Raw genomic sequence first — 20,032 nt, 5'->3', positions numbered from 1 at the left:
TAGATGTCCAAGTTTTACTTGCGTAACACTCCAGTTCACTGGGCCATTATGATCCATTTTCATGAAAACTAGGAGAAACATATTGATTCAAAATAATTAGGGTAGCAGCATAATAGGGTGATTATGTGGGAAGAATAATATGCAAATTATAACAGGGACTTTTATTGCAGGGGACTACAGTAACTGATAAAACAGTAATTGGTGCACTACAAAGTTCTCTTTCTCTGGCACAAAAAGTATGTGCCACAACATTGTGCCAAAAGAAATGATCCAAGTTCAACCTTTCTCTTCAGTGTTTGGGTTTGAGACATAAATGTTTCTATTCACTAAGGTTCTTAAGAAACTTTTTCCAGGTTTTTTTTAGTGTTATGCTATGAAATAGAAGGTGAAACAGTACTGTGTGATTCAGTACTTTAGCAGAAAAGCAAACAGTTAAAGGTACTATTTATTGTCCGAGGTAACTAAACTTCTTACCTAATTCTGCTTAATATCATATTTAATTCTTTTGTGTTGTTAAGAAGTTACTTGTAGAGTATAATTAGAACTCATCAAATTCAGTCTTGCATCTTTCCAGAGTGCTTTGCTACATCAGAGCCTGATACTTAATCTTTTATGGATGATAGATAATGTATGAAGTTATTAGAAACACCTAATTTGTAAATTGAAAACTAGTTAAAATATCTATTTATATTTAAAATCTTTAACAGTCATTATTTTGAACAGTAATACTTTATTCATTTTCATGTGATAATTAATGTGGTAATTACATTTTTCATTTGGAGTAATTTGTTACCTTCCAACCAAGAAAGTGCTATGTGCCATATGAAAAGTGTCATTTTGTTTAGCAGGTGTGATACAGTAGTAATCCTTCTCTAAGAGGCAACACTATTTCATCTAGCACATACATAATGTAATGTTAAGGTAGTGGTACCTTTCTGTGTTCAAGTATCGTGCTGTCTTTATGTTTGTCCAAAGTAGTCTTTTTCCACATTATTCTAATTTTGCTGGTCTCTTAAGTTAGCTCTGAGAGAGTTGCAGAATTATATGTCAAAGATAGAGGTCTGTAGATTCATATCTTGTACATGAGTATTATACCAGGGAGGGTAGTGCACTCAATTTGTAGTGATGCATTAAAAATTCGGAGATGAAGTTTCAGAAACTCCTGACTTCTGTTCCCTCCCAGACTATTTAGATTTTTTAAATCACGTCCTTAAATCATTTTGAAATATTCTTATATGCAAATCAGTATGATAATCTTTTCCTATCTGCAGTCCAAATTACAGGACCATTAGGAACTATGTCTCTGAAACCATAATCAGACAACCTTCCAGAACATGTCAGACTAACTGAAACATTTGCTGGGGCATCGCATCTCCAGGGTGCCCGATTCACTTGACACTCTTCATCTGTAGAGTATATGATAGGGTTGTGAGCTGGCAGCTTCACATAGAGGAGAATTTGAGTCATTTGCAGCTGTCCTAAAGTAGGATGCTATTTGTCTAAATAAGCACCCATCTCCAGTCAGCTGCTGATTTTGCCTTTTGTAGATTTTCTTCAAAAGCTACAAAACCATTGAATTTACCTCAGTTGTAATATTGCTGTTTTTTTATAGATCCACCAAAAGACAATGGAGGAGCAGCAATAAACGCATATGTTGTAGAAATGTCTGAAGGCTTAAATGGTAAGTATTAGGAGCATATGTTGGCATTCAGCTGTGGGGCTTTTTTTTCCTTTATATGTGTGCCTGTGAGAAGAGTGAAATGTGAATTATGATAGGGAAAGGTATTGCAAGGGACTGCCATTAAAAAAAATCAGGGGTGTTGGTGCTTGTCTGCAGGAGGTTCTTTTTTTTTTTCTGCCTTAGAAGATGCCTCAAAACTGTCAAAAGAGGTGCTCCGTGGTTTATTTATTAATGAGGTGTATTTTGTTTTGGAAATGAAATCACACATTTCAGATATTTTAAGGTGAGAAAACAGTTGAATGTGTGTGGTAGATGAAAGGAAAACTAGTGCTCCATTTATCACTATTAAAGGAGAACAGTAATGCCATTGAAATAACTGTTTCTGCTATTTGCCTTTCTGTTTTTTCATACAAACAGTAAATTAACAATGTTTTAAACTGGGCATAAAGCTATCCAGGTAAATAATTTTAAAATCTAGACTTCTTAAGTAACCTTATAAATTCAGAAACACAGTCCCATTGAGAATGAAGGTTCATACTTCTCCAGTGCTTTACGTATAAGCTTTATCAGTTGTAAACTGTAGTTACGGTCTGCAAAATTAATGCTGTCATTAAAAGTTTATTTTCCATGGAAAACTTTGCATTTGTAGCTTTTCTGTTTATGTGGTTATTATGTTTCAGTGTGCTTCCTAGTCCAGTAGTAACTTCTTCCTTAGAAGTAAATTCTTTCCTAGGTAATGTGAATAAGGAAGATATTTCAGCAGCTGTACACAAATTGACCTGGGAAGCTGTCTTTATGAAATGATTGGATCTTTGTCCAGGAAACTCAAAGCAAGCCTTAATTTTTTTTTTCAGTAAACATCAGGCACACAGTTAGGGAAGCTAGGATCCCTGCTGTGGCTGGTGCTGAAGTGTGGCAAATTACACCTTGGTTCATTGCACACTTATTCCTAACCTTTCAGGAAACAAATGGGAGACAATATACAGTGGAGCTGCTAGGGAACATGTGTGTGACCGACTAAATCCTGGCTGTTCCTATCGGTTACGTGTATATTGCGTTGGGGAAGGAGGACAAAGCACGGTAATATTTTTATTAAATAAATTTTTTCACTCTTAAAGAAAATCTGGTGCAGTAGTTAATCAGCAAATATTGTACAGAAGGGCCTAATAAAATGGCCATAAGCAGTACCTAAAAAAACTTCAAGTATTGATGCATAATATTTCGAGTTTCTGCCCAGTTTGTAAAGAAATACATGTGAATATTCTTTTCCAATACTGTATTTTGTTTAAAGTGATTTTTCTTATTTACAGAAATAGATACTATGTCTTTTCCTGTGTGATGCAGTGATATAATTTTATTCCTTAAGGCCTAACCCAAGACAGCAGTGCTAATTTAGTGTTTTCTATGTGATGAGTATCCTGTCTGAGCAGGCAAGTCAACCCAGCAGCCAGGGGAGGACAGAGTTTTACTTCTGGCTTTACAGGGTTGTGCTCCATAGTCTCTTCTCATGCTGTCTCAGCCACAGTCAAAATGTTTACATAGTCCTAGTTTTCAGTATTCCCAGCCAGTCTGGTGTGCCCTGCTATGCTGCCTCATATATACACATTTGCTCTGTCCCTTCTGTGGCGTAGTTCAGCCTCCAGTGCCGCAATATCATGCAGTATTCTTCTCCCTTCTTCCCAACAGCAAGCATAACAAAGCCAGCCCTGGCTTTCTACACACTTGCAGCAGGGCTTCACTGTCAAGCTGATCTCCTAAAAAACTTACAGCCTTGCATTCTTGGTGTTTGCTATTTCTTCCCCAGCCTCCCTTTAGTATGTGCTCTTCCTCAACATAGAAGTCTCCTGCAAAGAGAGCCTTGCCCACAGCTACCTTGTCTTAAGAATAAATCTGAACCACTTCAGTGCTGGCTCAGCTGCGGTGCTTTCCCTGTCACCAGAGTTAATTTCGCTGTTGTACAGGGAAAGGGGGAAGGCAGTATACTTCTAATCTCTTAACCACAAATGCATATATGTCTTTGGAGACTTTAGCACTGCCAGCCTCTTTCCCCTCAACCCAACCCTATTCCATTAGTTTAGAATAAACATTATTTGAGTATCAAAGAGCAAATAATTTTCAGAAAGCCCAGATACTTTATGAAGGTGTCAGAAATCCACAGAGGAATAGTAAAAAATATGTAATTAAACTTTCTGTAGCTTGTCATGGACATACGCCTCATGAGAAACATTCTGCTTTTTAAGTAGCATCAGTTGTTCAGTGAACAGTACATTTCAAAAGAACTGAAAAACAGCAGAGCTTCCAACCCACTCTTCTGGAACATATGTAGAAAGCAGTTGTGAAATGAGACTCTAAAATGCATCTCTTTTATAAACTAAAAGGCTTACCAACTCACATTTGTTCTGTATCACACTGAAGCTAATTACCACACACTGACTCACTTCTGTCTGCATCCAGAATAGTCAGTGCCATCTGCTGCTTGTTATGCTATGAATTTTTGCATGCACTTCAAATCAGAGGTGGTTTGTTACACATCAGGTATTATTAAGCAATGAAAAAGTTGAAATTTCAGTGCTTTTCAATTTCTTCTCACTGACATTTCTGCCCACTTTTGCTCTCCGAGAGGTTCTTGTACAGAAAGTATACAACCCTTAAAGTTTTAGAAATCATTAAACTGCACTCTGTTGGAAAAGAGAATGAGTTTACATTTTCGTATTTGGAGCATCTATACTAGGTTTGTACTGATAATTAGCCAGTTTTTATTTCTACCCCTTGCACGTGTACCAAAACACAAGGGCAAAAGTTAATTTTGCCTATTGTGTGATTACTCTAGCATGTTTTATATAGCTATAATGAGAAATACATACATGATCTCTTAAGCATCTTCATGTATATGAAGATGTAGCTCATAAAATGGAAGATCCTGATTCGACTCAATTACATGCCTTTACTTGTGCCATAATAGATAGTGCTTGTTCTAGCCCCTTCATTAATCTATCTTTCCTTTGTAGGCATCTGATTCTTTACTGGTGCAGACACCAGCAGTGGTTCCTGGCCCATGCCAGCCTCCAAGGCTACAGGGTAGACCAAGAGCAAGAGAAATTCAGCTGCGCTGGGGTAATTCTGTTACAACTGTTAGTGAGTGTAAAGGATACAAATGTGTTATGTGTTAATATTAAATGAGCTTTTCATTCTTTCTGACTTTCAGGACCACCTCAGGTAGATGGTGGTTCAGCCATTACCTGCTATGGTCTGGAAATGTGTCATGCAGAAACGGATGAACACAGAGAGGTTTACCAGGGTTCTGATGTTGAATGCACAGTAGGCAGCCTTCTTCCAGGGAGGACATACAGCTTCAGACTGCGAGCAGCTAACAAGGCTGGGGTAAGGAAACAGTCTGGAATGAAATTAGTTCCAGAGACTGCAATCACTAAGAAGGATCTTCTCTTTTAAAAGGAACATTTAACAACAATTTTAAATTAGGATTTCCTGATGTAGAGTCATCTGATTCACATGTCTTGTTGTTATGTGGGAACAGACTGTTAAACATCAGTTTATAATAAAAAGGGGTTTAGGTGAAGGGAAAATATCTCATTATGTCTTGTATCTGTATGATAGCATTGGGAAATGGTTAGAAAATGATAAGTACTTTATCAAAGCATTGTTGCAACTTTAATGTTCTCATGTGAAGTAAGGTAGTAAATTATTTTCTGTATACAGCTTTGTAAATTGACCTTTATTTTTACCACTGTTCGTGTTCTAGAACATAATTATTAGCATTTCGTAGCTCTTTTTTGTATATTTAGTTTAACTTCTGAGTACCTGTTTTATCAGTTACAGGACTGTTTTCTCTATTTGGAGTATTAAATGTGTTTAAATCAACTGTTGCTGTAGAGCAAGCTCTATTTAATTATGTTTCCAAAGTCCTTATTTGAAGACAGAGAGGCAGGCAGGGCTGCTTGCATTTGTTCAATAACATTCTCTTCATAAGGACTCTCAAAACCAGTTGCTGTTTGTGGGCAAGTCTGTAACTTCAGGCTTTAAAACATTGACCTCACTTCTTACCCACCCTCTACTAGGAGTGGTTTATAGCTCAAGCATTTTTTTAATTCTTTATTTCTTTGAGATAGATATAAATAGGCAATTACAAATCGTGTGATTTACACTGCAGCCATCACAAAAATTCAAAATAAGGATTTGGATGTCACTTTCTTGTTTTGCTTGACAGTTTGAAATGTCAAATTTATTCTGATTGCATTTGCTGTAGAGAAGATTCTTGAGCTGTTTTGGAGAATAGTCAAATACCGAAATAAATCCTGAATCCACATTCCACAAATACTTACTTTATAAGCAAGTAATACAAAGTTTCAGTATTATATTCTGTGACTCTGTGTCCCAACTATGGTAAACTCTTAACTTAAAAAGTAGTAATTTCATTTTTACACTTTATTTCTATCAATTCCTTTTTTAATAGTTTGGACCTTACTCGGAAAAATGTGAAATAACTACAGCACCTGGACCACCAGAGCAGTGCAGGCCCCCTCAAGTGGCATGCAGATCTGCTGCATGTGCTCAGGTGTCATGGGAGGTAAGAATGACATGTTGCACCTATCTTAACATTATTATCTTCTACATTTTCAACTTTAAAAGCTTAAGACTGTATTCTAGTCACACTTTTAAACATAACTGATTATCTGATACTTGGTAGGTAAAACCTTAGTCGTTCATCATACCATTATACATGACAGCTGTAAGTTGTCATATATATACCTGTCATGTATGTACCTGCAGATTTCAAGCCTGCAGGTGCTTGAGATCTTTATTCTTTTAAGAATTTTACCATAACTGCAGCACCGCATTTCTGAATGGTGCAGGCTCTTTAATGTATTTACCTTTCCTCAGAGCTAATATATACACATATTACAATTGATTATTCTATGTTTGCTGGTTTTATAAGATGATCTCATTTTATATTACTACATCAGAAATAATGCAGCAAAAGTCTCTTATAAACCCATAGTATTTAGAGATTTGATTAAAACGATGCAGTAGATAAAAAATAAGCTTGTAGAAAGGAAAAATAAATCTGGCAATACTGTTTAAACACAGCTTTTCAGTGGCTTGAGATGGAGTGGAATATCTGAGTTACAGAACTGTACAGAGAAAAACCCAAAAGATTCAACTATATTACCTGGAAGGTAGAATTGATGTTTCCTAATGGAAACACACCTCACCAGATGGGTGTGACAGAGGAGCTCTCCTTTAATGTCTACAAAGCAAAACCTTTTGAATCTCTCACAATGTTCCTGTAGGATTAGTTTGACCAATGTTAGATTTCTGTTTTATACAACCACAGAGTATCTAAGGTACAAGTGAACCCCTAGATGTCATTTATTTCAGCCTTCTGGTCAAAGCAGAGCTAACTTCAAATTTAAGTCAGGTTTCTCAGTGCCTTGTCCCATCAAGTTTAACTTATCTCTAAAGATAAAGATTCTGCAGCCTTGTAAAGCTGTCTCCAGCCGAAGTCTCAAGCTGTAGAACTTTTTTTCCTTTGTGTCTACTCAAAATATCCTTTAGTACAAGTCATGACTTGCTTCTTGTCTTGGCACTGTGTCACTTCCAAGAATTTGTCATCATCTTCTTTGTACCCTACCAGTAAGTAATTTCAGGCAGCAGTAAGATCTCCCCTTCGCCTGTCATGTTGATACCAAATAATCTTTACCTTTGTTTTTCATTGCAGTCCCCTTTAGTGGCCTTTTATTTGGCTTACACCATTATGTCAATGTCTATCATATACTGGGCAGCCCAAGATGGGACACAGTACTAAAGATGCAGAGGGGAATCATTACTCCTTTTAGCCTTCTTTCTGTTCTTTTGCTAATACAGCCAGTATATAGTTTGCCTTCAGACACATATTGGTGACCCACATGCAGCTTTCTCACCAGGACACACGGGTTCTTCTTTTGGTGGAGTTGCTCCTCAGCCCATACTGTTCTGTCCCAGGTCCAGGACTTTGTGTTTGCCTTTGTCTTAGTTGAACTTCCTGAAGTTTATATCACATCCTGCCTGTGGAAGTTCCTCTGGTAGCCATACCTTCAGCGTATCAAGTGCTGCCCCTCCTTTTGTTGTTATCCCTGCATTTTTTGACTTGTATTTTCCTGCTGCTGTTAAGGTGAACTCTGTTAGATCTACAGCAGCAACAGTGGTAACATTAAGAAATGACCTCATCCTCACTGAGAGCTGCACAGCCATAAACACATCTCATTGTGAGTGAGAGAAGCGGAGTCCATATCAGTCACAGCTCAGGAGCACCAAATGTCATCCTTTGAAATGTTGGTATTCAGTCACTTACCTGCACATAGCTTAGTGTTGAAAGTAGCAAATACTTATCTTTCAAGAGAAGGGTAAAGAAAAAAACATGCTTTTGAGCAATTATTTTCTGCACCTTGGTATGGCTGCTGTCTCTGAGTATTTAATCCAGAACAGCAGCAACGTTTTTCTTCTGTTTTCTTCATAAGCTAAGAAATTTTCTGTTGGGGATTTAAATTAAAAATCAGCAAAGAAATGGGAGGATAACATATCTGGGGAAAGGACTATATACATGTGATGAGTTTGGTTGATTTTGGTTTTTTTTTCGGTCAGTGAATATAACTTCTAACTATTTATATCCATTTTAAAGGTTCCAGTGAGTAATGGAGCTGATGTCACGGAGTATCGCCTGGAATGGGGTGGTGTGGAAGGATGCATGCAGATATCCTATTGTGGGCCTGGGCTCAGCTGTGAAATGAAAGGGCTTTTGCCTGCCACTATTTACTATTGCAGGGTCCAGGTAAAGACTTAAAACTATTGTTAGTGAAATCTGGAAAAAGGAGTTGGCCCTCCCATAAAAATGTGGTCTCCTTTGCCTTTGCAGGCAGTGAATGTCGCAGGTGCAGGCCCTTTCAGTGAAGTAGTGGCATGTATGACTCCAGCTTCTGTACCTGCAGTTGTGACTTGTCTTCAGGGACTAAGTGAAGATGAAGTTGAAAGTCCACACTATTCTCCTTCCACATGCCTTGCTATAAGCTGGGAAGAACCTTGTGACCATGGATCTGAAATCCTTGGCTACAGCATAGACTTTGGAGATAAGCAACCAATAACTGTTGGGAAGGTTCTGAGCTATTTTATAGATGGCTTACAGCCAGATACTACCTACAGGTATGCGCTGCACAGCTACTCGACAGCCTTACAAGTGTTTAATATTAATGCTGGCAATTTGAAGAGCCACTGCTCTCTGTGTCAACAAACTATAAAAACCAGGAGCTTCTATTGCAGAGATTGTTCTGTGCAAACACCAGGTTGGATAGGGCTTTGAGCAACCTGGTCTAGTGAAAGGTGTCCCCTCCACTAGTGACCATCTTCCATCTTGTCCCATCTAGTTCCAGCCCCGAGGGAGTGGGGTTGGAGCCAGATGATCTCTAAGGCCCCTTCCAACCCAAACCATTCTGTGATTCTATTCTAAGAGTCTACTCACAAAAGTGCTTTTATAGAATACACTTGCCAATTTTCTGTGCAAATAAACCATTGCATATATTAAACTTAGTTCTGTGCTATAATACATTATCATACATTATGAAGGAGAAATATTTATTCAGAAGCCTGCACACATTTGTGTTTCAATATTTTGAAATTGTGTGATTGACAGTTGTACAATGTAATTACTGTGATTACTTTTCAGTTACCTAGATACAGTTACCTAGATGTTTTAGACAAGCAAATGTTCATTGGCATATTGAGATTAGCTCACTTTGTTCTCTGTGGCTACCTGTGAGATAGGCAAAGAGCCTCAGATTTCTGTTTTCTGCTTTTTTAGTTTTAGAAATTAATTTATTAGCTAACCCTTTACATTCTTACTTGTGTAAACCCAATGCCAGCATTGTTTTACATGGACTAGCCAAAAAAATATCCCTGAATGTGGAGTTCTACAAACCCCTCAGCCATGTGTCCTTTGACTTCTAGTTTCCTCCTCTCCCTTTCAAAGCAGAACCAAGTTAGCTTGTGTTTGCACCACCCAGAGATGTGTTACTAGTGAAAAGAACAAGGGAGGTGGCTGGGCACCATGACTTTATTATCACACAAATCGGATCTGTTCCAGAATGCACATAAAAGTTCCCTGTAGTCATCCTTGAGCTCACCTGATACCATAGCCAAAGATAAGGATTCATTTCTTTTGGAGGTGGGGTTTTTTTCACCTTCCCTCATCTTTCCAATGTGGCTGTCAAAAATTTTGGTACAAAGCCTGCAGGGTCAGGAAGTTGGACCACTCTTGAAGTGGCTGATAGAGCTTTTGTGTCTTTCCACTAATGTGGATGATGCAAATATGCTAACAAATTTTTATTTTGGGTCTGTCTAGCTCCTTAAACTGTGGCAAGGAAAGTGACACTCCTGCGTACTCATGACAATCTGTCAAACCAGAATATTGATAAAGGTCTTCACTGTAGAAAATACCCTCTGTTTGGTACCATCGTGCTCTCTTGAATGTGAATGATGGAAATGACCAGTTATTTTTTAGACTGTAATTTCAAGTTAATTTATTTTCTCTTTTAAAATACCAGAGTACGAATTCAAGCCCTGAACAGTCTCGGAGCAGGTCCTTTCAGCCACACTGTAAAACTGAAAACAAAGCCTCTTCCTCCAGATCCACCTCGACTGGAATGTGCTGCATACAGTTCTCAGACCCTCAAGCTGAAGTGGGGAGAGGGAACTGCAAAAGCACTAACTGACTCCATTCAGTACCACCTTCAAATGGAGGATAAGAACGGAAGGTTGGTTTTGGCATCCTTTTAATCTGCCCTGTGTCATTGTGGTCTGATGCTTGGGAGATGGCAGCAAAGGGCAAAATTCTATATGCTTTGCTGAATTTACTACAGACATAGAAGAACATCTCATCTGGCAAGGCCAAAAGGGCTCTAAGGTTCCATGCTGGGAAGTACAGGATCAAAAACTTCATAGTTTTTATTTATAATTCAATATGGAGAGTTTAATGAAATGTTTCGTACCAGCATGCTTTTCTCTCACACATTTGGTCAAGTATTTTGTCAAAGTATCAAGTCTAATCAGTCTTGTGGATTTTATATACTTAATATTGGAAGGGGTGAATTCTTTACTCTCTGTTGTCTGTATATGCACTTACTTTTAGTGGAAAATAAACTCATATAGTACAATGTATTAAGGGATCCTTTCTCTCATGTTAAATTGGAATATAAGCTGAGATGGTACAGCAGTTACCTTGCCTGAATGGTAAAATGAACAGTAATGCCACACTGTGTACTGCATCTGAATCTCTGAGTAGCTTTAGCTTGACAGCAATACAAGACATCTACTAGGTGAATTTGCTCTGCAGTGAGGAAAAGAAATTAGATTCTTAACTGGAAAGAAATTCATTACGATTACCAGAGACTAGGTCATGTGCAGGTACTATCTGTTTTAAATGTAAAAGAAAAGAAAAAGTTGAAGTAGAAGATAACCTCTGCAGGAAGAGATGAACTTGTGCTATGTCCTGGGGATACCAAAACTGAAAATTGTATGAGAGCTGCCATGATCAGTCTGTGCAAGAATTATAACATGAAGGAGAGTGGCCAGTCTACAAAGCTCCCACAACAGGACTTGGTGTATGCTGCAAACATGGCTCTGTCCTCCTCTGCAGGTCTGAGTGAGCTTTATCAGTCACCCATCTCTGACAATGATGTGCAAGAGCAGTTGGATCTATGACCCCTTCTTAATAGAAAGGGAGAGTTGCAAAGGAGCAAAAAGCTAAAATCTCATTACCTGATTTTGAAAAGCTAAACATGTTGGGGAACTAGATGACCAAAAAAATTGCAGTGTATGCAGCTTGCTGAAAGAGAGAGCTGCTGTGCTTTTCCATTGGTTCAGGTGCAGAGGGTTTCTGAAAATGCTCAGCATCATTTTTGCCCAGACACAATCTGTAGTACTCTGTGTAAAAGAGATTTTTATTTCAAGGACATGAGAAATAAAAACTTGGCCCTGGAAAACCAGCCTATTGTTGTGTAGTAATGCCAGAACACCGTTTAATTCTGCAATAAACATTTCTGTGCTTCTCATTAGATTCTGGGAAACTATGGGAATAGATTTCAAGACTAAACTGTAGCTTCTTTGGACGTCCTTTCTGTGTTTAAAATAAGCTACTCTTTCTGTTTCCAGGTTTGTATCCTTATACAGAGGACCATGTCATACATACAAAGTACAAAGGCTCAGTGAATCAACATCATACAAATTTTGTATTCAGGCATGTAATGAATCTGGTGAAGGTCCCCTTTCTCAAGAATACATTTTCACTACTCCCAAATCTGTTCCAGCTGCCTTGAAAGGTAAAGGTGCTTCTTTCTTCATTTGGGGGATGAGGGGATGACAAGCTGGTTTTAGTGTTGTGTTGTATGTGGGGTATTTAAGATGCTACCAAGAAGGAGGAAAAAAAAATGCTACTGCTGAACCCATGACAGCCCTTTTCCAGATGCAGGTAGGGACAGTAAGGAAATGTTCCTTCATTGCCTAAAGCTTCTCAAATATTCACTCAAAAAATGAGACTTGGAACTTAATGAGTTCTTTGACATAGGAAAGTTTTTTCTTAGAATCCTTGCTTAGCAGGAGAGAGTGACCAGGCTGTTACAGTAAGGTGAGGTGAAAATTCTTCCTACCATGTTTAGTATAATTTTAAGCATAGCAGCTATGGGTTGGTTGGGGTTCTTTTGCATATGATACACACATGCAGTGCTAAAGACCTGTGTGAATTGTTAGTTGTTATTCCAGAAAATGTTGCAGGAAGAACACATTTGAATCTGAATATTTTGCTTCTGTGAGACAAGACAGCAGATAGAATACAGGATTTCACAAGTGGTCAGAACATAACAGTGTTAGGTGATTGGGAAGGCAGAGCTCACTTTCACCTCTGTTTGCTCCCTTCAGCTCCAAGAATAGAGAGGATAAATGATCACACTTGTGAGATCACATGGGAGGTTCTGCAGCCCATGAAGGGTGATCCCGTTATCTACTGTCTTCAGGTCATGGTGGGAAAAGACTCGGAATTCAAACAGGTATGACATGCTTCAGTTACTGTGTTGTAATTCCGTTAGATATTTTTGTGGTAACTAGTTTATAGATTGTTGTGTTGACAATATGGTTTTAGGCACTATGCTAACTTTTTGTCACTAAGTAGTAAAAGGTAGTATCTCCTGAAACCATTGCCACAGAGAAAAAAGATGTAAGGAATATAAGCATTGCACTAAGTTGCACCTCACCTCAGGTGGTGAAGGAATTTCAGGAAACTCTAAAAAAGAAAACATCCACCCAATGGCACCGAAATGAGACTTGTGAGAAAAATGTCAAAGGGCTCTTTTTGCACCAAGAGCTGTCTGAAGGCAGTAAGCAGTATTATGGAAGTTTTGACTTTGACAGAGTCATACTTCTGTACAGAGAACTGCAGGTAGGAAAGAGCCCCTACTTACGCAATGCAGACATTCAGCTGTAGGGAAACTTTGAATGTAATTCAGTGATTAGTTCGTGACCATAGGACCATTTCAGTAGTAGGGCATGCTGTGTTACTATAAGGGTCAAGCAGTTGTAAGTGTGTTTTAATTTCAGGTTTGATTATCCAAAGATACAGCTGGGAACCCAAGCTACAGCTATGTCTCTATTTAAAAGAGGATGGCCGGTGCTAATTTTGCTTCCCTATAAACTGCCTGATAACTGACATGAAATCCGGCTTGAAAACTGTTTTACACTGTTAAGCAAACAGGTTTCCTTCCAGAAAGGAAACACAATTCTAATTTATTATAACTTTATTACAGGTCAGTACTAAGTAAGTTTTGCCTGTGCTTTGGTAGATTATATGCCTTAATATTTTCTTAATTCATAACTTCTAGTGTAGTGCTATGTCTGTTGTGTCCCTTTGTTAAATTTTTCAGTAAAAAATGAACCATACTCCAAGGTATTTGTTACCTTGCCATGTGGATATTCTTTATCATAACATTCAAATAGAAATGCAGTATGAAATCTGTAATTGATGTATGGTCAGTGCTGCTTCCCAACACGGAGTCAAATCAGGCTGTGATCAGCAATGTGCATTGCCAGATGAGCTGGACAAGAAACTAAAGGTTACTCTTTAAGCCTGGAAATAACAGAGTAGACTGAGGTGCATGATTCCTTTTTGCTCTCCAGAGCAATTCAGCACAGTACATTAAAATAAAATGAGGAGACGAGTTTGCAAAACTTAAAATTGGAACAAGCAAGAAGTAAACACCATGTAAGTGGCCTTTAAGGTACTTAGACATGATGGTAACAGTTTTCTTTGATGTGAACAAAAAAAAAAAAGTCCTGGAAGTTCACCCCAAGCTGTTTACTAACACTTCCCTGCCTAAACTTCGTCCTCCTCTCCCTGCTGATCTGTCAGCCAAGTTGCTCATGCATTTCTCCCTACATGATTAAGACAAAATAAGTTAGTAGTCTCCTGTTTGAGCTATATACAGCAGGGGGTTAGGAAGCATCCCTATAAAAACTCTAGCAAACACATTTGAGGGGAGGGCAATTTCTGGCAAGGCACTGGGGACAAGTAGCTGTGGCCAGTCACCCATGCCTACTCTAAATAGGCTCTGTGTGTCTGTGCCCTTTTTCCTCGCTACCAAATGCATAATGCAAATGAGCAGAATTAGAGAAAGCTGCACTCCCTATGACCTGCCCTGTCTCAGGGTGGGAACCATTTCCTGAGAGAAAGGGAAGTCTCTAGGTTGTAGGTTCCAGTAAAGCTCAGCTGTCAGAGAGCTTTCGAAGTCTGTGAGGAGCCACAGGCACAGCAAGAGCTCTTCAGACAACAAAACTGGAAGATTTCCTCCTTCTTTCATTGAATGGTTGGTAGTTTGCATTTGCACAATACTGTCTAAAGGTTGATAACTGCAAGGAAAACTTCTGCATGATGTGGTATTTCTGTATATCCTGATAATGAGGTGTGAAGGCATTTAAAGAGAGAAATCAGTGCACTACCCACCTAATAGCTCAGTACCTACTGATACACCTGTAAATGGAAAATCGTACCTGCATGGGAATGGGATTTCACTGGCTTCTACAGGACTTTATGTAGCTGCAAATTAATAAATGTGAAAAAACAGCATTTGGATTTCATTGAGTTAGGCACTCAGTGTGAGCTCACATTAACCGGATGACTGGGAGAGCCTTGGAGAACACCCTGACAAGTCATCCATGTCTTAGGATCGGATGAAATTGAGAATCACAGAGAGGACTCCCCAGAGCTTTCCTGAAACAGTGTTTACTGGGATAAATTAAGAGTATTTTGAACACAGGATATTGTAGATACAATAAAGTATGTTGCATTGGATTAGACTTAATTTAGTAGCTTGATACAGACTTAATTACCTAAAATCCTCTGATGAAATATTGTACGCTACATCCCATGGTGTAGTATTTACATTGGAAGTGGTCAGTAAACCAACACCAGGTCTTCTGACAGTTAATTCAGCATGTTCTCACCCTGTTAGGGTGGTGAGGTACTGGAATGGGTTGCCCAGGGAGGTAGTGAATGCTCCATCCCTGGCAGTGTTCAAGACCAGGTTGGATGAAGCCTTGGGTGATATGGTTTAGTGTGAGGTGTCCCTGCCCATGGCAGGGGGGTTGGAACTAGATGATCTTGAGGTCCTTTCCAACCCTAACTATTCTATGATTCTATGATTCTATGCTGTAGAAGCTCTTGTAGTACTTTTCCTGGGTTTCACCAAAAGGACTGGAGCCTTTACCTGGCATTTAAATTTCACATTGAGCTTTTTGTCCATTTTCTTTTGCATGGGTGAAAACACTGGTGAGGAGTCCCCCCTTTTACACTTACTTCCCCCATGAATAAACCATAGAGAGATGTGTACATAGGATGTTTTTATTAGATTATCTATTTGTTTTATCTTTAATGCCAGATTTATAAGGGTCCCGACTGGTCCTTCCGATACACGGGCCTCCAGCTGAACTGTGAATACCGTTTCCGCGTGTGTGCCATTCGCCAGTGCCAAGAAATAGGAGGTCACCAGGACCTGATAGGCCCCTACAGTGCCCCAGTGCTATTCATCTCTCAGAGGACTGAACCACCGGCAAGCACCAAGGACACTGTGCAAACCACAAGGACACAATGGTCACAGAGCGACCAAGTGTGCGCTGCTGTCATCCTTGCACTTTTTGCTATCTTTTCCATTCTGATTGCTGTTATCATTCAGTACTTTGTAATAAAGTGAAGAAGAGAGGTTTATTTTACAACACTGCCCATTACATTTTACTTTCTCATAATCTAAAAGTAATTCTGTTCTCTTGCTTTTACAAAAAAAAAAAAACAAAAAACCAAAAAAACAAAACAGGCATTTAGCACCGGCATTGGGACTGATGCACACCTTTTCGTCCACTTTAAAATGCTTACCGGTAGGTATAGGCTGACACATGTTATTAGAATGCAAGCCACAGAAATACAATCTTTTCTTTAATATGCCTTCTTGCAGTACAAACTCTGTATGGGGCAGGCAAGCTGCGTTTAATGACAAGGGTTTGACCAGTAAACGTCAGTGTAAGAATGGTTTCCTGACCCACACTTGTTGTAAGGGTTGCTACTGTCACAGGGAAGAATGTGTAATCGCATTGAAAACTTACACTAACAAACTTGTGCTGTATACAATATTAATCTGATGCTGTGAAAGCAATTTAGCGCTGTATTTCTACCTCCTCATTTGTCTTAATTATTTGGGAAGCAGGATTTATGCTGAAAAACAGAAGGGGCTTTTCTCAGGCAGCAAATAATAAACTGGATGGAAGAGTATGCATGAAGGAAGCTTCTTACTGATAAATGTGGAGTTCTTCACTGCAAGTAGATGTTTTCGAAAGACTAGAAGGGGATGGCACAAGTGGTTTATCTTGCCCCCAGGATTTGATGTTTACTTACAAAAATGCCTCTTTTACTTCTCAAAAATAGAGAAGGGAGAGTGTGAGAGAACTTCTTAGACTTCCTACTTTAATTGAAAAACACATTTCCAAAGTTGACCTTTGATTGGATGCAGTTTATACAGATGTCTGTGCCCTCTGGTTTTGGCTAGTTAATAGGTTTTTGAGATAAAATTTGTCATTGAACTTTTGCTGTTTCCCCAACATCCACTTGCCATATCCACCAGAATCAAGCACTGCCTTTTATTTTTTGTTTTCTCTCTGTCTTTCTTTCTCTCTCTTTTTCTTTGGGGCACCAAATCAGAAGATGAAGCATAGTAATTTGCACCAGAAAACTTAAAAGCTGCTTTTTTCTTGAGATCCTAATGTTTAATGTAATGTCTCTTTGGATACTGTACCAAATCGTTGATTGCATGTAGTTAATGTTGCATTAGAGCACTTTGCAATTGCATAACTCATCATTGTTTTGTGAGCTTGCGTTTGTGAGTTCTTGAATGACCAGACTGAATTTTATCAAGTATCCCATTGAACATCTCGCTGGATGTCAATGATTGCCAGTGACACAAAGCTTGTAGTGAAACTCTTTAAAAGAAAACCAATCCTTGTCTCATCACACTTACGTTATTTGTTATACACTTTGTAATTAGCTACTCTTAATTTATTTGAGTTACAAGATAGTGGATCATTAATGACTTCTAGTTGTGTTCAGTTTAGCATTTTTAATGGTATTAAACACTTCTGTTGGTCTTAATAATAATAAAAAAGGAACCTCTGTCTTGTGCTTTGAAGATCTCTGAAGAATTTCTCTTATATTAGAACGGGCATGTATTGTAATTGTTTATACGTCCAATGATCTGTGCTGTAGAATAATGTTGCTGAGTTTCGTTACCTTTAAAACAACAAAAGAGAAGAAATGGCGAAGAACTCGGCCTCCGCGTGGCGAGAGCGCTCTGTCTTTAAGATGTACTGTATGTTTACACTTTATTTCCAATCTGTCATTTGTACGTATAGGCTGATACCTTCCCACAGGATAACTGATGTTTTCTAGACCCTTCTTCAAAGTGCCATGTTTGGCAGTGCAAATGAGGTTGCGTGTAAGAGCCCAGAGATTTCTTACGGTTGAATGTCTAAAATGGTAAGATTTGTTACTACAGTTAATCTGCAGTGACTTCTGTTTTTCATAGTAAAATTCAAATGAGCTCCTATTTTTGATAGTCATTTAATAGTGTATTTGCCATTTGAGCCTCAGTGCATATTACTGCATTGAAGACAGTTTTTAATGTAATCTTAATTTTACCTCATATACTGTACATTCCAAAAATAAATTAAGAGAAAAAGAGAAAAACTCTAAACTTTTTAAAATGTTATAGATACACTACCAAACATATCACTTTACAATTGTACAACATCGGACTCCATGAAGACGAACCTGTATAGTCTGATAGAAAATAACATAAACTATGTAGCAAAGTATCTTTAAAAATCTGTGGAAAATAAAAGTATCATTCTTTTTTGTGGTGGTTGCTCTCTGCTTTGGCATGCATCGCTCCCGTTCCACAGCGGCTGCCCTTGGCTGGGCCAGGGCTGATGGTGGCAGCTCCCTGGGGCAATGGGACCACAGAGAGGGGTGGTGGGTGCAGGGGCTGAGGAGCAATGCTGCCCCTTGGGTGTTGGTGGGGACTGAGGTGGTCATGTCCCCTGGTGGTGTGTGGGGCAATGGTGGGAGCAGCAGTGAGGGTGAGCTGTGTTCAGCACTGCTGGTGTGGGTGCTCCCATGGTAGGCACAGTGGGTACTGTCCCAGTAGTGCTAGGCATCCATGCTGTTACAACATGAAGACACCACCAACCTCTGCCCAAGCAGCATGGCTGTCTTGGACCTGCTCACACTCCTGGGGCTGCCCATGGATTCCATGGTTGCTGGCCCTGGCCGTTCATGTAACTGCTGTGCTGCCTTACCCACTACCTCCATGGGGCTGCATGCAGATCCTCCACATCACCTCCCTCACCATGGAGCATTACCTCACCATCTGCTTCCCTTTGAGGCCAAGGTGGCTGCCACCAACCACCAGGTAAAGGCAGCCGTCGGCATCCTCTGGGCCTTCACCTTCCTCTCTACCAGCTCTTTTCTTCTTCCTGGTCAGTGTGGAGCAGCCTGGCAACCATACTGACTTCAGCCATGACTGCAAGCTCAAGCCACAGGCCATAAATCCCAGCCTGCTGGCCACCGTGCTCTGGGTCAGTCACATCTGCCTCAGTGTCCTCCTCTATGGTTTCATCAGCCAGGAGCTGTGGTGGAGAAGCCCACACTCCTGCACAGGGTAGGGATGGTGCAGGGGAACATCCCAGCCATGCTACCAAGCCCTCCAGTGCTCCGAGGGACCCCTGGGGCAGGGATTTTGCTTGCTCACACCTAAGGCTTCACCTGGTGTAGCGCTGCATGAGGTAGTCTGCAATTTCAGAGAGATTGAGCTAACATCAACCACCTCCTCCAGTGGGCACCTCTAGGCACTACACTTCTGCTGCTGGAAAAGAAGGTTGGTTTTCTTAGTGTCTTTCATAGCTCTCCAAGGAGTAAATCCACTGGTTGCTCACGTAGGTTGAAAACCAGCAGCTTCACCTTTATGAGCTGTTGGCAGGAAAATCACCCAATACCAAAGCACTTCCTGCTGATGTAGGATGCTGTTAATTTTTAGTTCATTTTCTCAGTCCTAAGTTCATCAATGTAGCACCAGGCTCTGGGAAGTTAGAGATCATCGCCTGATCCGCGGCTTGAAACTTCGTAAACAGTGACCAATTGGAAGAAAAAATGAAAGAGAAGAAATGAACAAAGAAATCCAACTATTGATTAATAAGCATACAACAAAATACCCTGGTGATTTTTTGTCCCTACCTTTCATGAAGGTTTTACATTCTATATGGGAGACTTCTTTTACCAAGGGTGTAATCAGCTTAACATTAGCATAGGAAAATGGAAAGAAACAATAAGCTCAAGAGAGTACATTTTGCTAAGTTAGTTGAGGATGTGAAATACGAATTCACTTCTCTAAACAAGATGACCAGGTTTTATTAAGGGACAAAGTCAATAAAGCAAAAGCAAACAGCGCTGGGCGCATGACCGTAGCCAGAGGCGCAAATGATTTGTTACAGGTTCATATACTTTCACAATTCCATTAGTCACATACATATTCATAATCCCTGCATATAGGCAGGGAACATTATAATTAAGTCCAGTAATTTATTATCAGAAATCTCCTTCTCTTGGCATCTGCGCACTGCTCTTCAGTAATTGTGGGTCTTGAGGATGAAGTAAGCAGCCTTCCTCATGTGAGTAGGGGTCTTCAAGATGAAGTAAGCAGTCTTCCTCATGTGAGTAGGGGT

The 20,032-nt window shown here is 39.5% G+C and overlaps 1 protein-coding gene across 2 annotated transcripts in view; it reads left to right on the top strand.

Moving 5' to 3' along the window:
• FNDC3A (fibronectin type III domain containing 3A) overlaps nucleotides 1-18,167 on the top strand; it is a 122,709-nt gene extending 104,542 nt beyond the window's left edge. Inside the window, exons 16-26 of one of the 2 annotated variants that reach the window (XM_005155223.4) lie at nucleotides 1,613-1,681; nucleotides 2,643-2,761; nucleotides 4,690-4,795; nucleotides 4,887-5,062; nucleotides 6,153-6,266; nucleotides 8,358-8,507; nucleotides 8,592-8,875; nucleotides 10,273-10,482; nucleotides 11,879-12,045; nucleotides 12,641-12,768; nucleotides 15,649-18,167. In XM_005155223.4, coding sequence (XP_005155280.2) covers nucleotides 1,613-1,681; nucleotides 2,643-2,761; nucleotides 4,690-4,795; nucleotides 4,887-5,062; nucleotides 6,153-6,266; nucleotides 8,358-8,507; nucleotides 8,592-8,875; nucleotides 10,273-10,482; nucleotides 11,879-12,045; nucleotides 12,641-12,768; nucleotides 15,649-15,960 — 1,835 coding nt within the window. In that variant the 3' untranslated portion in view covers nucleotides 15,961-18,167. The remainder of the gene's footprint in view (nucleotides 1-1,612; nucleotides 1,682-2,642; nucleotides 2,762-4,689; nucleotides 4,796-4,886; nucleotides 5,063-6,152; nucleotides 6,267-8,357; nucleotides 8,508-8,591; nucleotides 8,876-10,272; nucleotides 10,483-11,878; nucleotides 12,046-12,640; nucleotides 12,769-15,648) is intronic. The other variant, XM_034073585.1, reaches the window with a different exon arrangement.
• The last annotated feature ends 1,865 nt before the right edge of the window (nucleotides 18,168-20,032 follow it).

The sequence above is a fragment of the Melopsittacus undulatus genome, chromosome 2 (genome assembly GCF_012275295.1).
Source record: "Melopsittacus undulatus isolate bMelUnd1 chromosome 2, bMelUnd1.mat.Z, whole genome shotgun sequence".
In the NCBI taxonomy this organism is placed as follows: domain Eukaryota; kingdom Metazoa; phylum Chordata; class Aves; order Psittaciformes; family Psittaculidae; genus Melopsittacus; species Melopsittacus undulatus.
This window is presented reverse-complemented; position numbering and strand designations above follow the sequence as displayed.